Here is a 16,836-nt window from a genome sequence, read left to right as displayed (position 1 = left end):
GCTTTGTGGGGTGGGGATGCCTTGGGGGGTGTGGATGTCATGGGGGCTGGGGATGCCATGGGGGGTAAGGATAACATGGATGGTGGGGATGAAATGGGGGAGTGGGGATGAAATGGGGGGTGGCGATGCCATGGGGGGTGGGGATGCCATGCAGGGGTGGGGATGCCATGGGGGGGTGGGGATGTCATGGGGGGGTAAGGATGACATGGAGGCTGGGGATGAAATGGGGGGTGGGGATGTCATGGGGTGGTGGGGATGAAATGGAGATGGGGATGTCATGGGGGGTGGGGATGTTATGGGAAGGTGGGGATGTCATGGGGGGCTGGGGATGCCATGGGGGGGGTAAGGATAACATGGAGGGTGGGGATGAAATGGAGGGTGGGGATGCCATGGGGGGTGGGGATGTCATGGGGGGCTGGGGATGACATGGGGGGGTAAGGATAACATGGAGGGTGGGGATGTTATGGGAAGGTGGGGATGTCATGGGGGGTGGGGATGCCATGGGGGGGTGGGGATGTCATGGGGGCGTAAGGATGACATGGGGGGTGGGGATGAAATGGGGGGGTAAGGATAACATGGATGGTGGGGATGAAATGGGGGGTGGGAATGCATCAGGGGGGTGGGGATGCCATGATGGGGTGGGGATGCTTTGCGGGGTGGGGATGGCTTGGGGGGTGGGGATGAAACGGGGGTGGGGATGACATAGGGGGGTGGGGATTGCAAGGGGTTGAGGATGAAACGGGGAGTGGGGATACAATTTTGGGGGGTGGGGATGAAATGGGGGGTGGGGATATCATGGGGGGCTGGGGATGAAATGGGGAGGTGGGGATGTCATGGGGGGTGGGGATGAAATGGGGGGTGGGAATGAAATGGGCAGGTGGGGATGACATGGGGGGTGGGGATGTCATGGGGGGGTAAGGACGACATGGGGGGTGGGGATGTTATGGGGAGGTGGGGATGCCATGGGGGGTGGGGATGCCAGGGGGTTGGGGATGACATGGGGGAGTGGGGATTCCAAGGGGTTGAGGATGAAATGGGGGGTGGGGATGACATGGGGGGTGGGTTGAAATGGGGGGTGGGGATGCTTTGGGTGGTGGGGATGTCATGGGGGGTGGGGATTAAATGGAGGGTGGGAATGCATCAGAGGGGTGGGGATGCCATGATGGGGTGGGGATGCTTTGCGGGGTGGGGATGGCTTGGGGGGTGGGATGAAACGGGGGGTGGGGATGACATAGGGGGGTGGGGATGAAATGGGGGAGTGGGGATGTCATGGGGGGGTAGGGATAACATGGAGGGTGGGGATGTCATGGGGGGTGGGGATGCCTTGGGGGGGGTGGGGATGTCATGGGGGGTGGGGATATCATGGGGGGGTAAGGATGACATGGAGGGTGGGGATGTTATGGGGAGGTGGGGATGTCTTGGGGGGTGGGGATTCCAAGGGGTTGAGGATGAAATGGGGGTTGGGGATGCCATGGGGGGGTGGGGATGCCATGGAGGGGTAAGGATAACATGGGGGGTGTGGATGAAATGGGGGTTGGGGATGACATAGGGGGGTGGAGATTCCAAGGGGTTGAGGATGAAATGGGGGGTGGGGATACAATTTTGGGGGGTGGGGATGAAATGGGGGGTGGGGATATTATGGGGGGCTGGGGATGTCATGGGGGGTAAGGATGCCATGGGGGGCTGTGGATGCCATGGAGGGTGTGGATGCCATGGGGGGTGTGGATGCCATGGGGGGCTGTGGATGCCATGGGGGCTGTGGATGCCATGGGGGGCTGTGGATGCCATGGGGGGTGTGGATGCCATGGGGCCATGGGAGCATTGCTGCAGGGCCGTAGCGCTCGCCGTCCGCCCTCGCAGGCAGGGCTCGCCGTCGCTGCGGCTGCTGGGCGCACCGTTAGGTGTCCAAGCCTCTGCCTGATCAGAGCCGTGTCCTGCAGCACTGCAGCGCCACGTACCTGCGTCTGCTGCGCCGGCCTCGGCCTCCGAGGGCTTCTGCTGCTCCTGCGACGACAGCAGGTCCTGGATCTGCAGGGAGAGCAGAGGGGCCGTCAGGGCACGGCGCAGAACTGCAGAGGCATCCGTGCCGCAGCCGCCGAGCGGGGATTTCAGTGTGTGCAAAGCAATCTGACCCTGCACTGCTCCCATCTGACCCTGCACTGCTGCAATCTGATGCTGCATCGCTGCAATCTGTCCATGCACAGCTGCAATCTGCCCCTGCATGGCTGCAATCTGACAATGAACAGCTGCAACCTGACCCTGCATGGCTGCAATCTGATCCTGCACTGCTGCAATCTCGCCTGCATGGCTGCAATCTGCCCCTGCATGGCTGCAGTCTGCCCCTGCACAGCTTCAATCTGCCCCTGCATGGCTGCAGTCTGCCCCTGCACAGCTTCAATCCGCCCCTGCATGGCTGCAATCTGACCCTGCATTGCTGTAATCTTCCCCAATATTGCTGTAATCTGCTCCCACACAGCTGCAATCTGCCCCTGCATGGCTGCAATCTGACAATGAACAGCTGCAATCTGCCCCAGCATCGCTGCAATCTGACCCTGCACTGCTGCAATCTGCCCCTGCATGGCTGCAATCTGCCCCTGCATTGCTATAATCTGCCCTTGCATTGCTGCAGTCTTCCCCAGTATTGCTGTAATCTGCTCCCACACAGCTGAAGTCTGCCCCTGCATGGCTGCAATCTGATCCTGCACAGCTCCAATCTGCCCCTGCACGACTGCAATCTGCCCCTGCAGAGCTGCAATCTGCCCCTGCACAGCTGCAATCTGATCCTGCACTGGTGCAATCTGACCCTGCACAGTTTCAATCTGCCCCTGCATGGCTGCAATCTGATCCTGCACTGGTGCAATCTGCCCCTGCATGGCTGCAATCGGCCCCTGCATTGCTGCAATCTGATCCTGCACTGGTGCAATCTGCCCCTGCACGGCTGCAATCTGATCCTGCACTGCTGCAATCTGACAATTAACAGCTGCAACCTGCCCCTGCATGGCTGCAATCTGCCCTTGCATTGCTGCAATCTGCCCCTGCATTGCTATAATCTGCCCCTGCATGGCTGCAATCTGATCCTGCCCTGCTGCAATCTGCCCCTGCATGCCTGCAATCTACCCCTGCACAGCTGCAATCTGAACCTGCACTGGTGCAATCTGATCCTGCACTGCTGCCATTTGCCCCTGCATGGCTGCAATCTGCTTCTGCACAACTGGCAACCGCCCTGCACCGCCGCAAGCCGCCTCTGCACTGCTGCAGCCCCCAGCACGCCAAATTCAGGCCTGCCTGTTTTGCAACCCCCCCCTTTGAGCCACAAGCCTCCTCTGCACCGCTGCAATCTGATCCTGTAACACTGCAAGCCGCCTCTGCACCGCTGCAATCTGATCCTGTAACGCTGCAAGCCGCCTCTGCACCGCTGCAATCTCATCCTGTAACACCGCAAGCCTCCTCTGCACCGCTGCAAGCCGCCCCCTGCATTGCTGCAGCCCCCAGCACACCAAATTCGGGCCTGCCTGTTTTGCAACCCCCCCCCTTGAGCCACAAGCCGCCTCTGCACCGCTGCAATCTGATCCTGTAACGCTGCAAGCCACCCCCTGCATTGCTGCAGCCCCCAGCATGCCAAATTCGGGCCTGCCTGTTTTGCAACCCCCCCATCTGAGCCATTTCCTGCCTGCTGGTGCCGTTACTCACGCTGGCGAGGCTGCTGTCCAGGTCGGGGAGGTTCATATCCGTCACCGTCATCGAAGGGCTGAAGAGCTGCAAAAGGAGCGGCGTTGGGGACGGGGAGCTGAGACAAGGGGGATGGATGGACAGACGGACGACGTTTTGGGGTGCTGGGGAATGAGGGGGGGGTTTGCAGCACTCACGTCCAGCAGCGCGCTCGTGTCCACGCTGAAGCCGTGCGTGCTCAGCATGGTCTGCAGGTTGTCCAGGTTGGAGTCGATGGTGTCCAGGTGGTCGTTGAGCTCGTTCCTGAGTGCGGGGAGAAGGGAGACCGTGAGCCATGCGGTCACAGCGCGGCATGGATGGAAAAAGGATGGCGGAGTTACAACCCGCTGATGGGGGCAAGGGGCGCCCGCCACCAGACCAGGCGGCCCGGAGAACCAGTGGGTGCCATAAGGACCCATAGGGTGCCACAGGAATACATAGGGTGCCATAGGAATCCATAGGGACTCATAGGAATCTATAGGGTGCCATAGGGAGCTATAGGGTGCCACAGGAATCCATAGGGACCCATAGGAATCATAGGGTGCCATAAGGACCCGTAGGGTGCCACAGGAATACATAGGGTGCCATAGGAATCTATAGGGAGCCATAGGGACCCATAGGAATCTATAAGGTGCCATAGGGAGCTATAGGGACCCATAGGAATCTATAGGGTGACATAGGAATCCATAGGGACCCATAGGAATCCATAGGGTGCCATAGAAATCCATAGGGACCCATAGGAATCTATAGGGTGACATAGGGAGCCATAGGGACCCATAGGAATCATAGGGTGCCATAAGGACCCATGGGGTGTCATAGGAATCCATAGGGTGCCATAGGGACCCATAGGAATCTATAGGGTGCCATAAGGACCATAGGGTGCCACAGGAATCCATAGGGTGCCATAGGGAACGCATAGGGTGTCACAGGAATACATAGGGTGGCATAGGGAACGCATAGGGTGCCACAGGAATCCATAGGGTGTCATAGGAATCCATAGGGAGCCATAGGGACCCATAGGAATCTGTAGGGTGCCATAGGGAGCCATAGGGACCCATAGGAATCTGTAGGGTGCCATAGGGAGCCATAGGGACCCACAGGAATACATAGGGTGCCATAAGGACCCATAGGGTGCCACAGGAATCCATAGGGTGCCATAGGAATCCATAGGGACCCATAGGAATCTATAGGGTGCCATAGGAATCCATAGGAATCTATAGGGTGCCATAGGAATCCATAGGGAGCCATAGGGACCCATAGGAATCTATAGGGTGCCATAGGGAGCCATAGGGACCCACAGGAATACACAGGGTGCCATAAGGACCCATAGGGTGCCACAGGAATCCATAGGGTGCCATAGGAATCCATAGGGACCCATAGGAATCTATAAGGTGCCATAGGGAGCTATAGGGACCCATAGGAATCTATAGGGTGACATAGGAATCCATAGGGACCCATAGGAATCCATAGGGTGCCATAGGAATCCATAGGGACCCATAGGAATCTATAGGGTGACATAGGGAGCCATAGGGACCCATAGGAATCATAGGGTGCCATAAGGACCCATAGGGTGTCATAGGAATCCATAGGGTGCCATAGGGACCCATAGGAATCCATAGGGTGCCATAAGGACCATGGGGAGCCATAGGAATCTATACGGTGCCATAGGGAACGCATAGGGTGTCACAGGAATCCATAGGGTGCCATAGGGAACGCATAGGGTGCCACAGGAATCCATAGGGTGTCATAGGAATCCATAGGGAGCCATAGGGACCCATAGGAATCTGTAGGGTGCCATAGGGAGCCACAGGGACCCATAGGAATCCATAGGGAGCCATAGGGACCCATAGGAATCTGTAGGGTGCCATAGGGAGCCACAGGGACCCATAGGAATCCATAGGGTGCCATAGGGAGCCATAGGGACCCATAGGAATCTATAGGGTGCCATAGGGAGCCATAGGGACCCATAGGAATCCATAGGGTGCCATAGGAATCCATAGGGACCCATAGGAATCTATAGGGTGCCATAGGAATCCATAGGGAGCCATAGGGACCCATAGGAATCTATAGGGTGCCATAGGGAGCCATAGGGACCCACAGGAATACATAGGGTGCCATAGTGACCCATAGGAATCTATAGGGTGCCATAAGGACCCATAGGGTGCCACAGGAATCCATAGGGTGCCATAGGAATCCATAGGGAGCCATAGGGACCCATAGGAATCTATAAGGTGCCATAGGGAGCCATAGGGACCCATAGGCTGCCATAAGAACCTACAGGGTGCCATAGGGATTGCATAGGGTGTCACAGGGATCCTTAGGGGGTCATAAGAATCCATAGGGAGACACAGGAATCCATAGGGTGTCACAGGAATCCATAGGGAGCCATAGGGACCCACAGGAATTCATAGGGTGCCATAGGGACCCATAGGGTGCCATACGGATCACATAGGGTGCCATAGGGATCACATAGGATGCAACAGGAATCCATAGGGTGCCATAGGGAGCCATAGGGACCCATAGGGATTGCAAAGGGTGTCACAGGAATCCATAGGGAGCCATAGGGACCCATAGGAATCCATAGGGTGCCATAGGGACCCATAGGGTGCCATAAGGATCCATACAGTGCCATAGAGATCCATAGGATGACACAGGGATCCATTGGGTGCCACAGGGATCCATAGGAAGCCATAGAGATTCATACAGAGCGATATGAATCCTTAGGGTGCCACAGGAATCAATAGGGTGCCACAGGGATCCTTAGGGTGCCATAAGGATCCATAGAGTGCCACAGAGATCCTTAGGGTGCCATAAAGATCCATAGGACCCATAGCGATCACACAGGGTGCCATAAGGATCCATAGAGTGCCATAGAGATCCTTAGGGTGCCATGGGGATCCATAGGATGACACAGGGATCCATAGGGTGCCATATCCATAGCGAGCCACAGAGATCCATAGAGAACCATTAAGAATTCTTAGGGTGCCACGGGAATACATAGGGTGCTCCATAGGGATCCACAGGGAGCCATAGGGGTCACACAGGGTGCAATAAGGATCCACAGGGTGCCATAGGGATCCACAGGGTGCCATAAGGATCCATAGGGAGCCATAGGGATCACACAGGGTGCCATAGGGAGCCATAGGGTGCCATAAGGATCCATAGGGAGCCATAGAGATCCTTAGGGTGCCATAGGGATGCACAGTGTGCCATAAGGATCCATAGGGAGCCATAGGGATCACACAGGGTGCCACAGAGAGCCATCGGGTGCCATAAGGATCCACAGAGTGCCACAGGGATCCATAGGGAGCCATAGAGATCCTTAGGGTGCCATAGGGATCTACAGGGTGCCATAGGGAGCCATAGAGATCCATAGGGAGCCATAGGGATCACACAGGGTGCCACAGGGTGCCATAGGGAGCCATAGGGTGCCATAAGGATCCATAGGGAGCCATAGGGATCACACAGGGTGCCACAGGGAGCCATACGGTACCATAAGGATCCATAGAGTGCCATAGGGATCCATAGGGTGCCATAGGGATCCACAGGGTGCCATAAGGATCCATCAGGAGCCATAGGGATCACACAGGGTGCCATAGGGACCCATGGGGTGTCATAAGGATCCATAGGGCGCCATAAAGATCCACACAGTGATCTTTGGTGAAGTCCCCCCTGGCACAGCACCTCCATCAGCTGCTTCATCAGCACCAAGGGATGCAGAGCTGCTGCAGCGAGGCCACAGGGCACAGGGCTGCTCTGAGGCTGCAGCGTCACTCAGCACAGGAGGGACAGACCCAGCAGAGGAGATTTGGGTTCAGACGTGGGGAAATCCTTCACCCAGAGGCGGTGCAGCCCCAGCACTGCTGCCCGGAGCTGTGGAGGTGCCCCAGGCTGGGGGTGGGACCTGGGCAGCCTGAGCTGGGGGCAGCCAGCCCACGGCAGCGGTGGGGCTGGAGGGTCCCTTCCAACCCAACCATGCTGTGGTTGTGTGATCTGTAAGGACCCTTCCAATCCAACCCAACCATGCTGTGGTTGTGTGATCTGTAAGGACCCTTCCAACCCAACCATGCTGTGGTTGTGTGATCTGTAAGGACCCTTCCAATCCAACCCAACCATGCTGTGGTTGTGTGATCTGTAAGGACCCTTCCAACCCAATCATCCCACGGCTCTATGATCTGTAACAACCTTTCCAACCCGTCCCATTCAATGGCTCCATGACCTTGAAGGACCCTTCCAACCCACACATCCTATGCATCTACAACCTCTAAGGGCCCTTCCAACCCATCCCATGCATCTATGATCTTTAAGAACCCTTCTAACCCGACCATTCCATGCCTCTACGACCTCTAAAGACCCTTGCAGCCCATCCCATGCATCTACCATCTTTAAGAACCCTTTTACCTCAACCACCCCATGCCTCTACGGCCTCTTAGGACCCTTCCAACCCATCCCATGCATCTATGATCTTTAAGAACCCTTCTAACCTGACCATTCCATTCCTCTACGGCCTCTAAGGACCCTTCCAACCCACCCCATGCCTCCACGCTCTGGCCCTTCCAACCCGACCACCTCTATGGTTCCACCTGCAGTGACCCACCAGAAAAAGACCAGAAGCGCTGCAGGCACAGCCCGACCCAGCGCCCACTGCGCCCCTCACCCACTCCTTTGGTTCCCATCCTCACCCCCCCTAAAACACCCGGGATGCATCCCTCCCTCGCGCTCTGCCTCCTCCCTGGCAGCGCTGTGCCCACACAGAGCAGCTTTTGTTCCCCCCTCCCCTCCTCTTTCCTGATATCCCACTGCACGACAGCGCGACGACGGCGCCGCCTTGCACCGCCAGCCCCAGCTCAGCCAGCAGCCCTCGTGACGCGGCCTCATCCCAACCCGCAGTGCTTCTCATTAAGGAGAAACCTCGTTAGGGCAGCGGCACCTCGGGGCTGCCATTGCCACGGCCAGGAGGGGAGCAGTAGAGATGTGCACCCTGCCAGGACCTGAGCAGCACAGCTTTGTGCCCTGCCAGGAACTGAGCAGTAGAACTTTGTGCTCTGCCAGGACCTGAGCAGCACAGCTTTGCACCCTGCCAGGACCAGAGCAGTAGAACTTTGTGCTCTGCTGGGACCAGAGCAGCAGAACTTTGTGCTCTGCCAGGACCTGAGCAGCACAGCTTTGTGCCCTGCCAGGACCTGAGCAGCACAGCTTTGTGCCCTGCCAGGAACTGAGCAGTAGAACTTTGTGCTCTGCCAGGACCTGAGCAGCACAGCTTTGTGCTCTGCTGGGACCTGAGCAGCACAGCTTTGTGCTCTGCTGGGACCTGAGCAGCACAGCTTTGTGCTCTGCCGGGACCTCAGTAGCAGAGCTTTGTGCCCTGCCAGGACCTGAGCAGCAGAACTTTGTGCCCTGCCAGGACCTGAGCAGGTCACATGGACACATGGACACAGCCATGCTGCATTCAATGGACACAAGGACACATCCTTGCTGCACTGCACAGACACACGGACACACGAACACACGGACACATGGACACAGGGACACACAGACACAAAGACATATGGACACACAGGCACACAGACACAGGGACACACGGACACACGGACACACGGACACATGGACACACGGACACACGGACACAGACACACAGATACACGGGCAGAGGACACATGGATACACAGACACACAGACACATGGACACAGGGACACACGGACACAGGACACACAGACACACAGATGCACGGACACATGGACACAGAACACACAGACACACAGATGCACAGACACACGGACACAGGGACACACGGACACACAAACACATGGACACACGGACACAAAGACATATGGACACACAGGCACACAGACACAGGGACACACGGACACAGGGACACATGGACACAGGGCCTTGTCCTGCACAGACACGCAGGAGGCTGCGGGCGCCTCAATACCATCACAGGGGGCTTCATTTACATCCTGGGGGCTTCAATCCCACCCTGGGGGCTTCAATCCCATTTTGGGGGGCTTCAATCCCACCCTGGGGGCTTCAATCCCACCCTGGGGGCTTCAATCCCATCTTGGGGGGCTTCAATCCCACCCTGGGGGCTTCAATCCCATTCGGGGGGCTTCAATCCCACCCTGGGGGCTTCAGTCCCATCCGGGGGGGCTTCAGTCCCATTTTGGGGGGCTTCAATACCATCTTGGGGGGCTTCAATACCACCCTGGAGGGCTTCAATAACATCCTGGGGGGCTTCAATACCACCCTGGAGGGCTTCAATAACATCCTGGGGGGCTTCAATCCCACCCTGGAGGGCTTCAATAACATCCTGGGGGCTTCAATCCCATCCCAAGGGGCTTCATTGCCATCCTGGGGGCTTCAAATCCACCTAGGGGGCTTCAATCCCATCCCAAGGGGCTTCAATAACATCTCAGGGGGGCTTCAATACCTTCCTGAGGGGCTTCAGTAACATCCCAGGGGGCTTCAGTACCACCCTGGGGGGCTTCAATCCCATCTTGGGGGGCTTCAATCCCATCTGGGGGCTTCAATCCCATCCTGGGGGGCTTCAATACCATCCAGGGGGCTTCAATCCCACCCTGGGGGGGTTTAATACCATCCTGGGGGGCTTCAATATCACGCCAGGGGTCTTCAATCCCACCCCGGGGGCTTCAATAACATCCTAGGGGGCTTCAATCCCACCCCGGGGGGCTTCAATTTCACTCTGGAAGGCTTCAATTTAACCCCAGGGGGCTTCAATCCCACCCTGGGGGCTTCAATACCATCCAGGGGCTTCAATCCCACCCTGGGGGCTTCAATCCCATTCGGGGGGCTTCAATCCCACCCTGGGGGCTTCAGTCCCATCCGGGGGGGCTTCAGTCCCATTTTGGGGGGCTTCAATACCATCTTGGGGGGCTTCAATACCACCCTGGAGGGCTTCAATAACATCCTGGGGGGCTTCAATCCCACCCTGGGGGCTTCAATAACATCCTGGGGGGCTTCAATCCCATCCGGGGGGCTTCATTGCCATCCTGGGGGCTTCAAATCCACCCAGGGGGCTTCAATCCCATCCTTCAATAACATCTCAGGGGGGCTTCAATACCTTCCTGAGGGGCTTCAGTAACATCCCAGGGGGCTTCAATACTACCCTGGGGGGCTTCAATCCCATCTTGGGGGGCTTCAATCCCATCTGGGGGCTTCAATCCCATCCTGGGGGGCTTCAATACCATCCAGGGGGCTTCAATCCCACCCTGGGGGGGTTTAATACCATCCTGGGGGGCTTCAATATCACGCCAGGGGTCTTCAATCCCACCCCGGGGGCTTCAATAACATCCTAGGGGGCTTCAATCCCACCCCCGGGGGGCTTCAATCCCATTTTGGGGGGCTTCAATACCACCCAGGGGGCTTCAATCCCACCCTGGGGGGCTTCAATCCCATCCGGGGGGCTTCAATCCCTGGGGGCTTCAGTCCCATCCGGGGGGGCTTCAGTCCCATTTTGGGGGGCTTCAATACCATCTTGGGGGGGCTTCAGTCCCATTTTGGGGGGCTTCAATACCATCTTGGGGGGCTTCAATACCACCCTGGAGGGCTTCAATAACACCCTGGGGGGCTTCAATCCCACCCTGGGGGCTTCAATAACATCCTGGGGGGCTTCAATCCCATCCGGGGGGCTTCATTGCCATCCTGGGGGCTTCAAATCCACCCAGGGGGCTTCAATCCCATCCTTCAATAACATCTCAGGGGGGCTTCAATACCTTCCTGAGGGGCTTCAGTAACATCCCAGGGGGCTTCAATACTACCCTGGGGGGCTTCAATCCCATCTTGGGGGGCTTCAATCCCATCTGGGGGCTTCAATCCCATCCTGGGGGGCTTCAATACCATCCAGGGGGCTTCAATCCCACCCTGGGGGGGTTTAATACCATCCTGGGGGGCTTCAATATCACGCCAGGGGTCGTCAATCCCACCCTGGGGGCTTCAATAACATCCTAGGGGGCTTCAATCCCACCCCGGGGGGCTTCAATTTCACTCTGGAAGGCTTCAATTTAACCCCAGGGGGCTTCAATCCCACCCTGGGGGCTTCAATCCCATCCAGGGGCTTCAATCCCACCCTGGGGGCTTCAATACCATCCAGGGGCTTCAATCCCACCCTGGGGGCTTCAATCCCACCCTGGGGGCTTCAATCCCATCCAGGGGCTTCAATCCCACCCTGGGGGCTTCAATACCATCCAGGGGCTTCAATCCCACCCTGGGGGCTTCAATCCCACCCTGGGGGCTTCAATACCATCCAGGGGCTTCAATCCCACCCTGGAGGGCTTCAATAACATCCTGGGGGGCTTCAATACCATCCTGGGGGCTTCAATCCCACCCTGGAGGGCTTCAATGACATCCTGGGGGGCTTCAATACCATCCTGGGGGCTTCAATCCCACCCCTGGGGGCTTCAATCCCACCCCGGGGGCTCAGTGCCCCTCAGTTCCGGGCAGGAGGAGGCCGTGTGCTCTGTGTGATAACAGGGGCCGCCGTGGCCGTCGGTGCCCCGGGGTCACCCCATAACCGCCAGCCATCAGCCCACACCTCCTCATTACTGCATCCCACCAGGGCAGGAATGCGGCCACAGCCCCTGGGGGGGGCACATGGGGGGGGTCCGGGCTGAGCTCTGCCCCGACAGAAGGGCAGGGGGGGCCGGGTGCCTGCGTGCAGAGCTGAGCTCCAGCGCAGTGAATGCGGAGCGGAGCCCCGGCGCTGCTGCACCGAGCTGCGGTGCCCCATCCCTGCAGCTGCCTGCGGCCGTGGGGGGTGGGGAGCAGCCAGAATGAGGCACGGTGGCGCTGGGGGGTCTTTGGTCCCTTCCAATGCAACCATTGTGCTTCTTTGATCTGCAAGGACCCTCCCGACCCAACCATTCTGTGCTGTGATCTGCAAGGACCCTTCCGACCCAACCATTCTGTGCTGTGATCTGCAAGGACCCTCCCGACCCAACCATTCTGTGCTGTGATCTGCAAGGACCCTTCTGACCCAACCATTCTGTGCTGTGATCTGCAAGGACCCTTCCGACCCAAAAATTCTGTGCTGTGATCTGCAAGGACCCTTCCGACCCAAAAATTCTGTGCTGTGATCTGCAAGGACCCTCCCAACCCAACCATTCATTCAGTGGCTCATGGCTCCTCAATCTTCAAGGTCCCTTCCAATCCAGCCATCTCATGGCTCTGCCATCCTTGAGGTCCCTTCCAACCCAACCATCTCATGGCTCTGCCATCCTTGAGGTCCCTTCCAACCCAACCATCTCACAGCTCTGCCACCTTCAAGGTCCCTTCCAACCCAACCATCTCATGGCTCTGCCACCTTCAAGGTCCCTTCCAACCCAACCATCTCATGGCTCTGCCACCTTCAAGGTCCCTTCCAACCCAACCATCTCATGGCTCCTCAATCTTCAAGGTCCCTTCCAACCCAACCATCTCATGGCTCTGCCACCTTCAAGGTCCCTTCCAACCCAACCATCTCATGGCTCTGCCATCTTCAAGGTCCCTTCCAACCCAACCATCTCATGGCTCTGCCACCTTCAAAGTCCCTTCCAACCCAACCATCTCATGGCTCCTCAATCTTCAAGGTCCCTTCCAACCCAACCATCTCATGGCTCTGCCATCTTCAAGGTCCCTTCCAACCCAACCATCTCATGGCTCTGCCACCTTCAAAGTCCCTTCCAACCCAACCATCTCATGGCTCCTCAATCTTCAAGGTCCCTTCCAACCCAACCATCTCATGGCTCTGCCACCTTCAAGGTCCCTTCCAACCCAACCATCTCATGGCTCTGCCACCTTCAAAGTCCCTTCCAACCCAACCATCTCATGGCTCCTCAATCTTCAAGGTCCCTTCCAACCCAACCATCTCATGGCTCTGCCACCTTCAAAGTCCCTTCCAACCCAACCATCTCATGGCTCTGCCATCTTCAAGGTCCCTTCCAACCCAACCATCTCATGGCTCTGCCACCTTCAAAGTCCCTTCCAACCCAACCATCTCATGGCTCTGCCACCTTCAAGGTCCCTTCCAACCCAACCATCTCATGGCTCTGCCATCTTCAAGGTCCCTTCCAACCCAACCATCTCATGGCTCCTCAATCTTCAAGGTCCCTTCCAACCCAACCATCTCATGGCTCTGCCATCTTCAAGGTCCCTTCCAACCCAACCATCTCATGGCTCTGCCATCTTCAAGGTCCCTTCCAACCCAACCATCTCATGGCTCCTCAATCTTCAAGGTCCATTCCAACCCCCTGTAAGATATTATCCTATTAACATCAGTGTCTCAAAGCTTGCTGGGGACACAGATGGAGATGTTCAAATCCAGGCATGTCCTGGGTTTGAGAAAGGGTTGAGAAAGGGTTGAGAAACCCTTTTCCTGGAGAACATTGACGGACAAGTCCTGGGCAAGGATTGTGAAATGCTTTGTCTGAAGGACACAGGTGGACAAGGCCAGGGGCAAGGAGGAGAGACGAGCTGCAGCTGAATGGCTGTGCGGCGCTCTTTGGTGTGGGCTTATCTCAGGATGACGGCCATCTCAGGGGCACTCGATGGCTCTTGCTCAAGGCCCACCCTTGTCACGTAGGCAGGAGAACAAGGAGGATAAAAGAGGAACCGAAAACCATGAGGGCAGGTTTTCCGGCTACCGATTCCTCATGAAGAAGAACAGGATTTCTGACTAACAGATTCCTCACAAAGTGATGCCTGCGTGCTGAAGTGGAAGAAGAGGGCTCTGACATCAGACTCCTCACGCTACGCAATTCCTGCACGGTGACCAACTCTCCTGAGCGCTGCTGCTTCCTCCCGGATCGGCTCCGCCGCCGCCTCCTGCTGCCTGCTTGCTGCCCAAGGCCGCCATGCTGCTGCTCCCCCCCCATCGCTTCGGCCTCGGACCTTCAAACGCCGCGCAACGGGACGCTGCCGGATCCTGGTGGTGACCCATCCCCGCTTTACGCAATTCTTGCTTCTTTCCCATCTTTTCTATCGCCCTCCTTCCCTTCCCCGTCTCCCTGATTAGGATTTAGGTATAGAATCATAGCATCATAGAATCATTGAGGGTGGAAAAGACCTCCAAGCTCCCCCAGTCCAACCGCTCACCCATCACCAACAGCTCCCACTGAACCACGGCCCTCAGCACAGCATCCAGCCTTTCCTTCAACACCCCCAGGCTCGGTGCCTCCACCACCTCCCTGGGCATCCATTGCAGTGCTGCCCACCTTTCTGACACCTCATTCTTCCTCGTGCCCAGCCTGAATCTCCCCTGCCGCAGCTTGAAGCCGTTCCCTCTGCTCCCATCGCTGATGGCACGAGAGCAGAGGCCGACCCCCAGCTCCCTGCAGCCTGCCTTCAGCAGCCATAGAGAGCAGTGAGCTCTGCCCTGAGCTCCTCTTCTCCAGGCTGAACATTCCCAGCTCCTTCAGCCTCTCCTCATCAGCCCTGTGCTCCAGACCCCTCACCATTTCATTGCCCTCCTTTGAACACGTTCCAGGGCCTCCATGTCTTTCTTGCAGTGAGGGGCCCAAAACTGGACACAGCACTCGAGGTGTGGCCTCACCAGAGCTGAGCACAGGGGATGCTCACCTCTCTGCTCCTGCTGGCAGCACTGTTTCTGATGCAGGCCAGGCTGCCATTGCCCTTCTTGGCCACCTGGGCACACTGCTGGCTCCTGTTCAGCCCAGCATCCATCCATACCCCCAGGTCCATTTCCTCTACGCCATCCTGCAGCCACACCGCCCCAAGCCTGCAGCGTCGCCTGGGGTTGTTGTAGCCCAAGTGCAGGACCCGGCATTTGGCCTTGTTGAACCTCATCCCATTGGCTTCAGCCCAGCCCTCCAGCCTGTCCAGATCCCTCTGTAGGGCCTCTCCACCCCAGATCCACGCTTCCAGCCCATTTGGTGTCACCTGCGAATGTACTGAGGTTGCACTCGATGCCCTCCTCCAGGTCATCAATACAGATACTGAAGAGGACAGGCCCCAATAATAAACATAAACACAAATACGTTGTAACAAACAACGTACGAACCGAACGTTGTTTCTTCATCTCACGCACTCGTTAGAAGAACCTCATCTCCCTCCTATAGATTGGAGCGAGGCGCCCACCCGTTTTCTGATTCTGTTACCCTACAGAAACATCCACCTTTACACCAATGACTGCAGCACCTCGGAACCCGGATGGGGGGCACTCACTTGTCGAGGCAGGCAACGCTGAGGCACTTTTCCTGGGGCTGAGGCTGCGCGGTGCTGTTGCCGGCCGCGGCGGTCGTGGTGCTGGGCTCGTTCTCCTGCAGGATGGAGTCGATGAAGGTGGAGGGAGACAGAGGGGTTTCGACAGCGGGGGGGTTCCCTGGGCTGGCCTCCTCTACCTTGGGGCTGCGGGAGGGGCTGGGGGGCTCCTCTTTGATGCGGACCACGGGGCTGCTCCTGGGGGGAAGACAGAGGAGGGTGAGCATCTCGCAGGGGCGGCTTCCGGGTGCGCTTCCAGGCAGAAATCCTGCGCATGCAAAGCCTCGGGGCGGCCACAGGGACGAGGCTGGAAGCATCCCCAAATGTTTCTTCCCCGACTCTGATCCTAACCAGCTCCCCTGATGTGGCTTTTTCTGCATCTCCCGTTTGGAGCAGCTCCCCCGGCGCACCGGAGTTCTGCACGACTGCTACCGGGCGTCCTGGTTGACCAGCAGGCAGCCAACACTTGACCAGTGGATGACAGTTTGCCAATCGTTGACCAACAGTCTACCAGTAGTTGACAGAACGATCAGTGACCAATGGTTGACTGACAGCTGACCAATTGTTGACCAATGACAGCTGACCAATGGCTAAATGACAGTTGACTGATGGCTGAACACTGGTTGACTGACAGCTGACTCATGGCTGACCAACAGTTGACCAACAGTTGACTAATAGTTGACCAACAGTTGACCATCTGGTTGACCAACAGTTGCCTAGCGGTTGGCCAATTATTGACCAATGGTTGACTGACAGGTGACCAATTGTTGACCAATGACAGCTGACCAATGGCTACAAGACAGTTGACCAATGGCTGATCACTGGTTGACTGACAGCTGACTCATGGCTGACCAACAGTTGACCAACAGTTTACTAAAAGATGACCAATGGTTAACCAGCAGTTGACTGACAGC

At 57.3% G+C, this 16,836-nt stretch overlaps 1 protein-coding gene across 1 annotated transcript in view; it reads right to left on the bottom strand.

Moving 5' to 3' along the window:
• Window positions 1–1,267: 1,267 nt before the first annotated feature.
• Window positions 1,268–16,836, bottom strand: part of HSF1 (heat shock transcription factor 1) — a gene marked incomplete at both ends in the record, with an annotated part of 74,543 nt that continues 58,974 nt past the window's right edge. Inside the window, 6 exons of the mRNA XM_079533377.1 lie at window positions 1,268–1,323; window positions 1,959–2,028; window positions 3,691–3,756; window positions 3,867–3,972; window positions 15,887–15,981; window positions 16,063–16,120. Coding sequence (XP_079389503.1) covers window positions 1,268–1,323; window positions 1,959–2,028; window positions 3,691–3,756; window positions 3,867–3,972; window positions 15,887–15,981; window positions 16,063–16,120 — 451 coding nt within the window. The remainder of the gene's footprint in view (window positions 1,324–1,958; window positions 2,029–3,690; window positions 3,757–3,866; window positions 3,973–15,886; window positions 15,982–16,062; window positions 16,121–16,836) is intronic.

This window comes from Tetrao urogallus (genome assembly GCF_951394365.1).
Source record: "Tetrao urogallus genome assembly, chromosome: 3".
NCBI classification, from domain to species: domain Eukaryota; kingdom Metazoa; phylum Chordata; class Aves; order Galliformes; family Phasianidae; genus Tetrao; species Tetrao urogallus.
The sequence above is the reverse complement of the archived record's forward strand: the minus strand, read 5'-3'. Positions and strand labels throughout refer to the sequence as shown.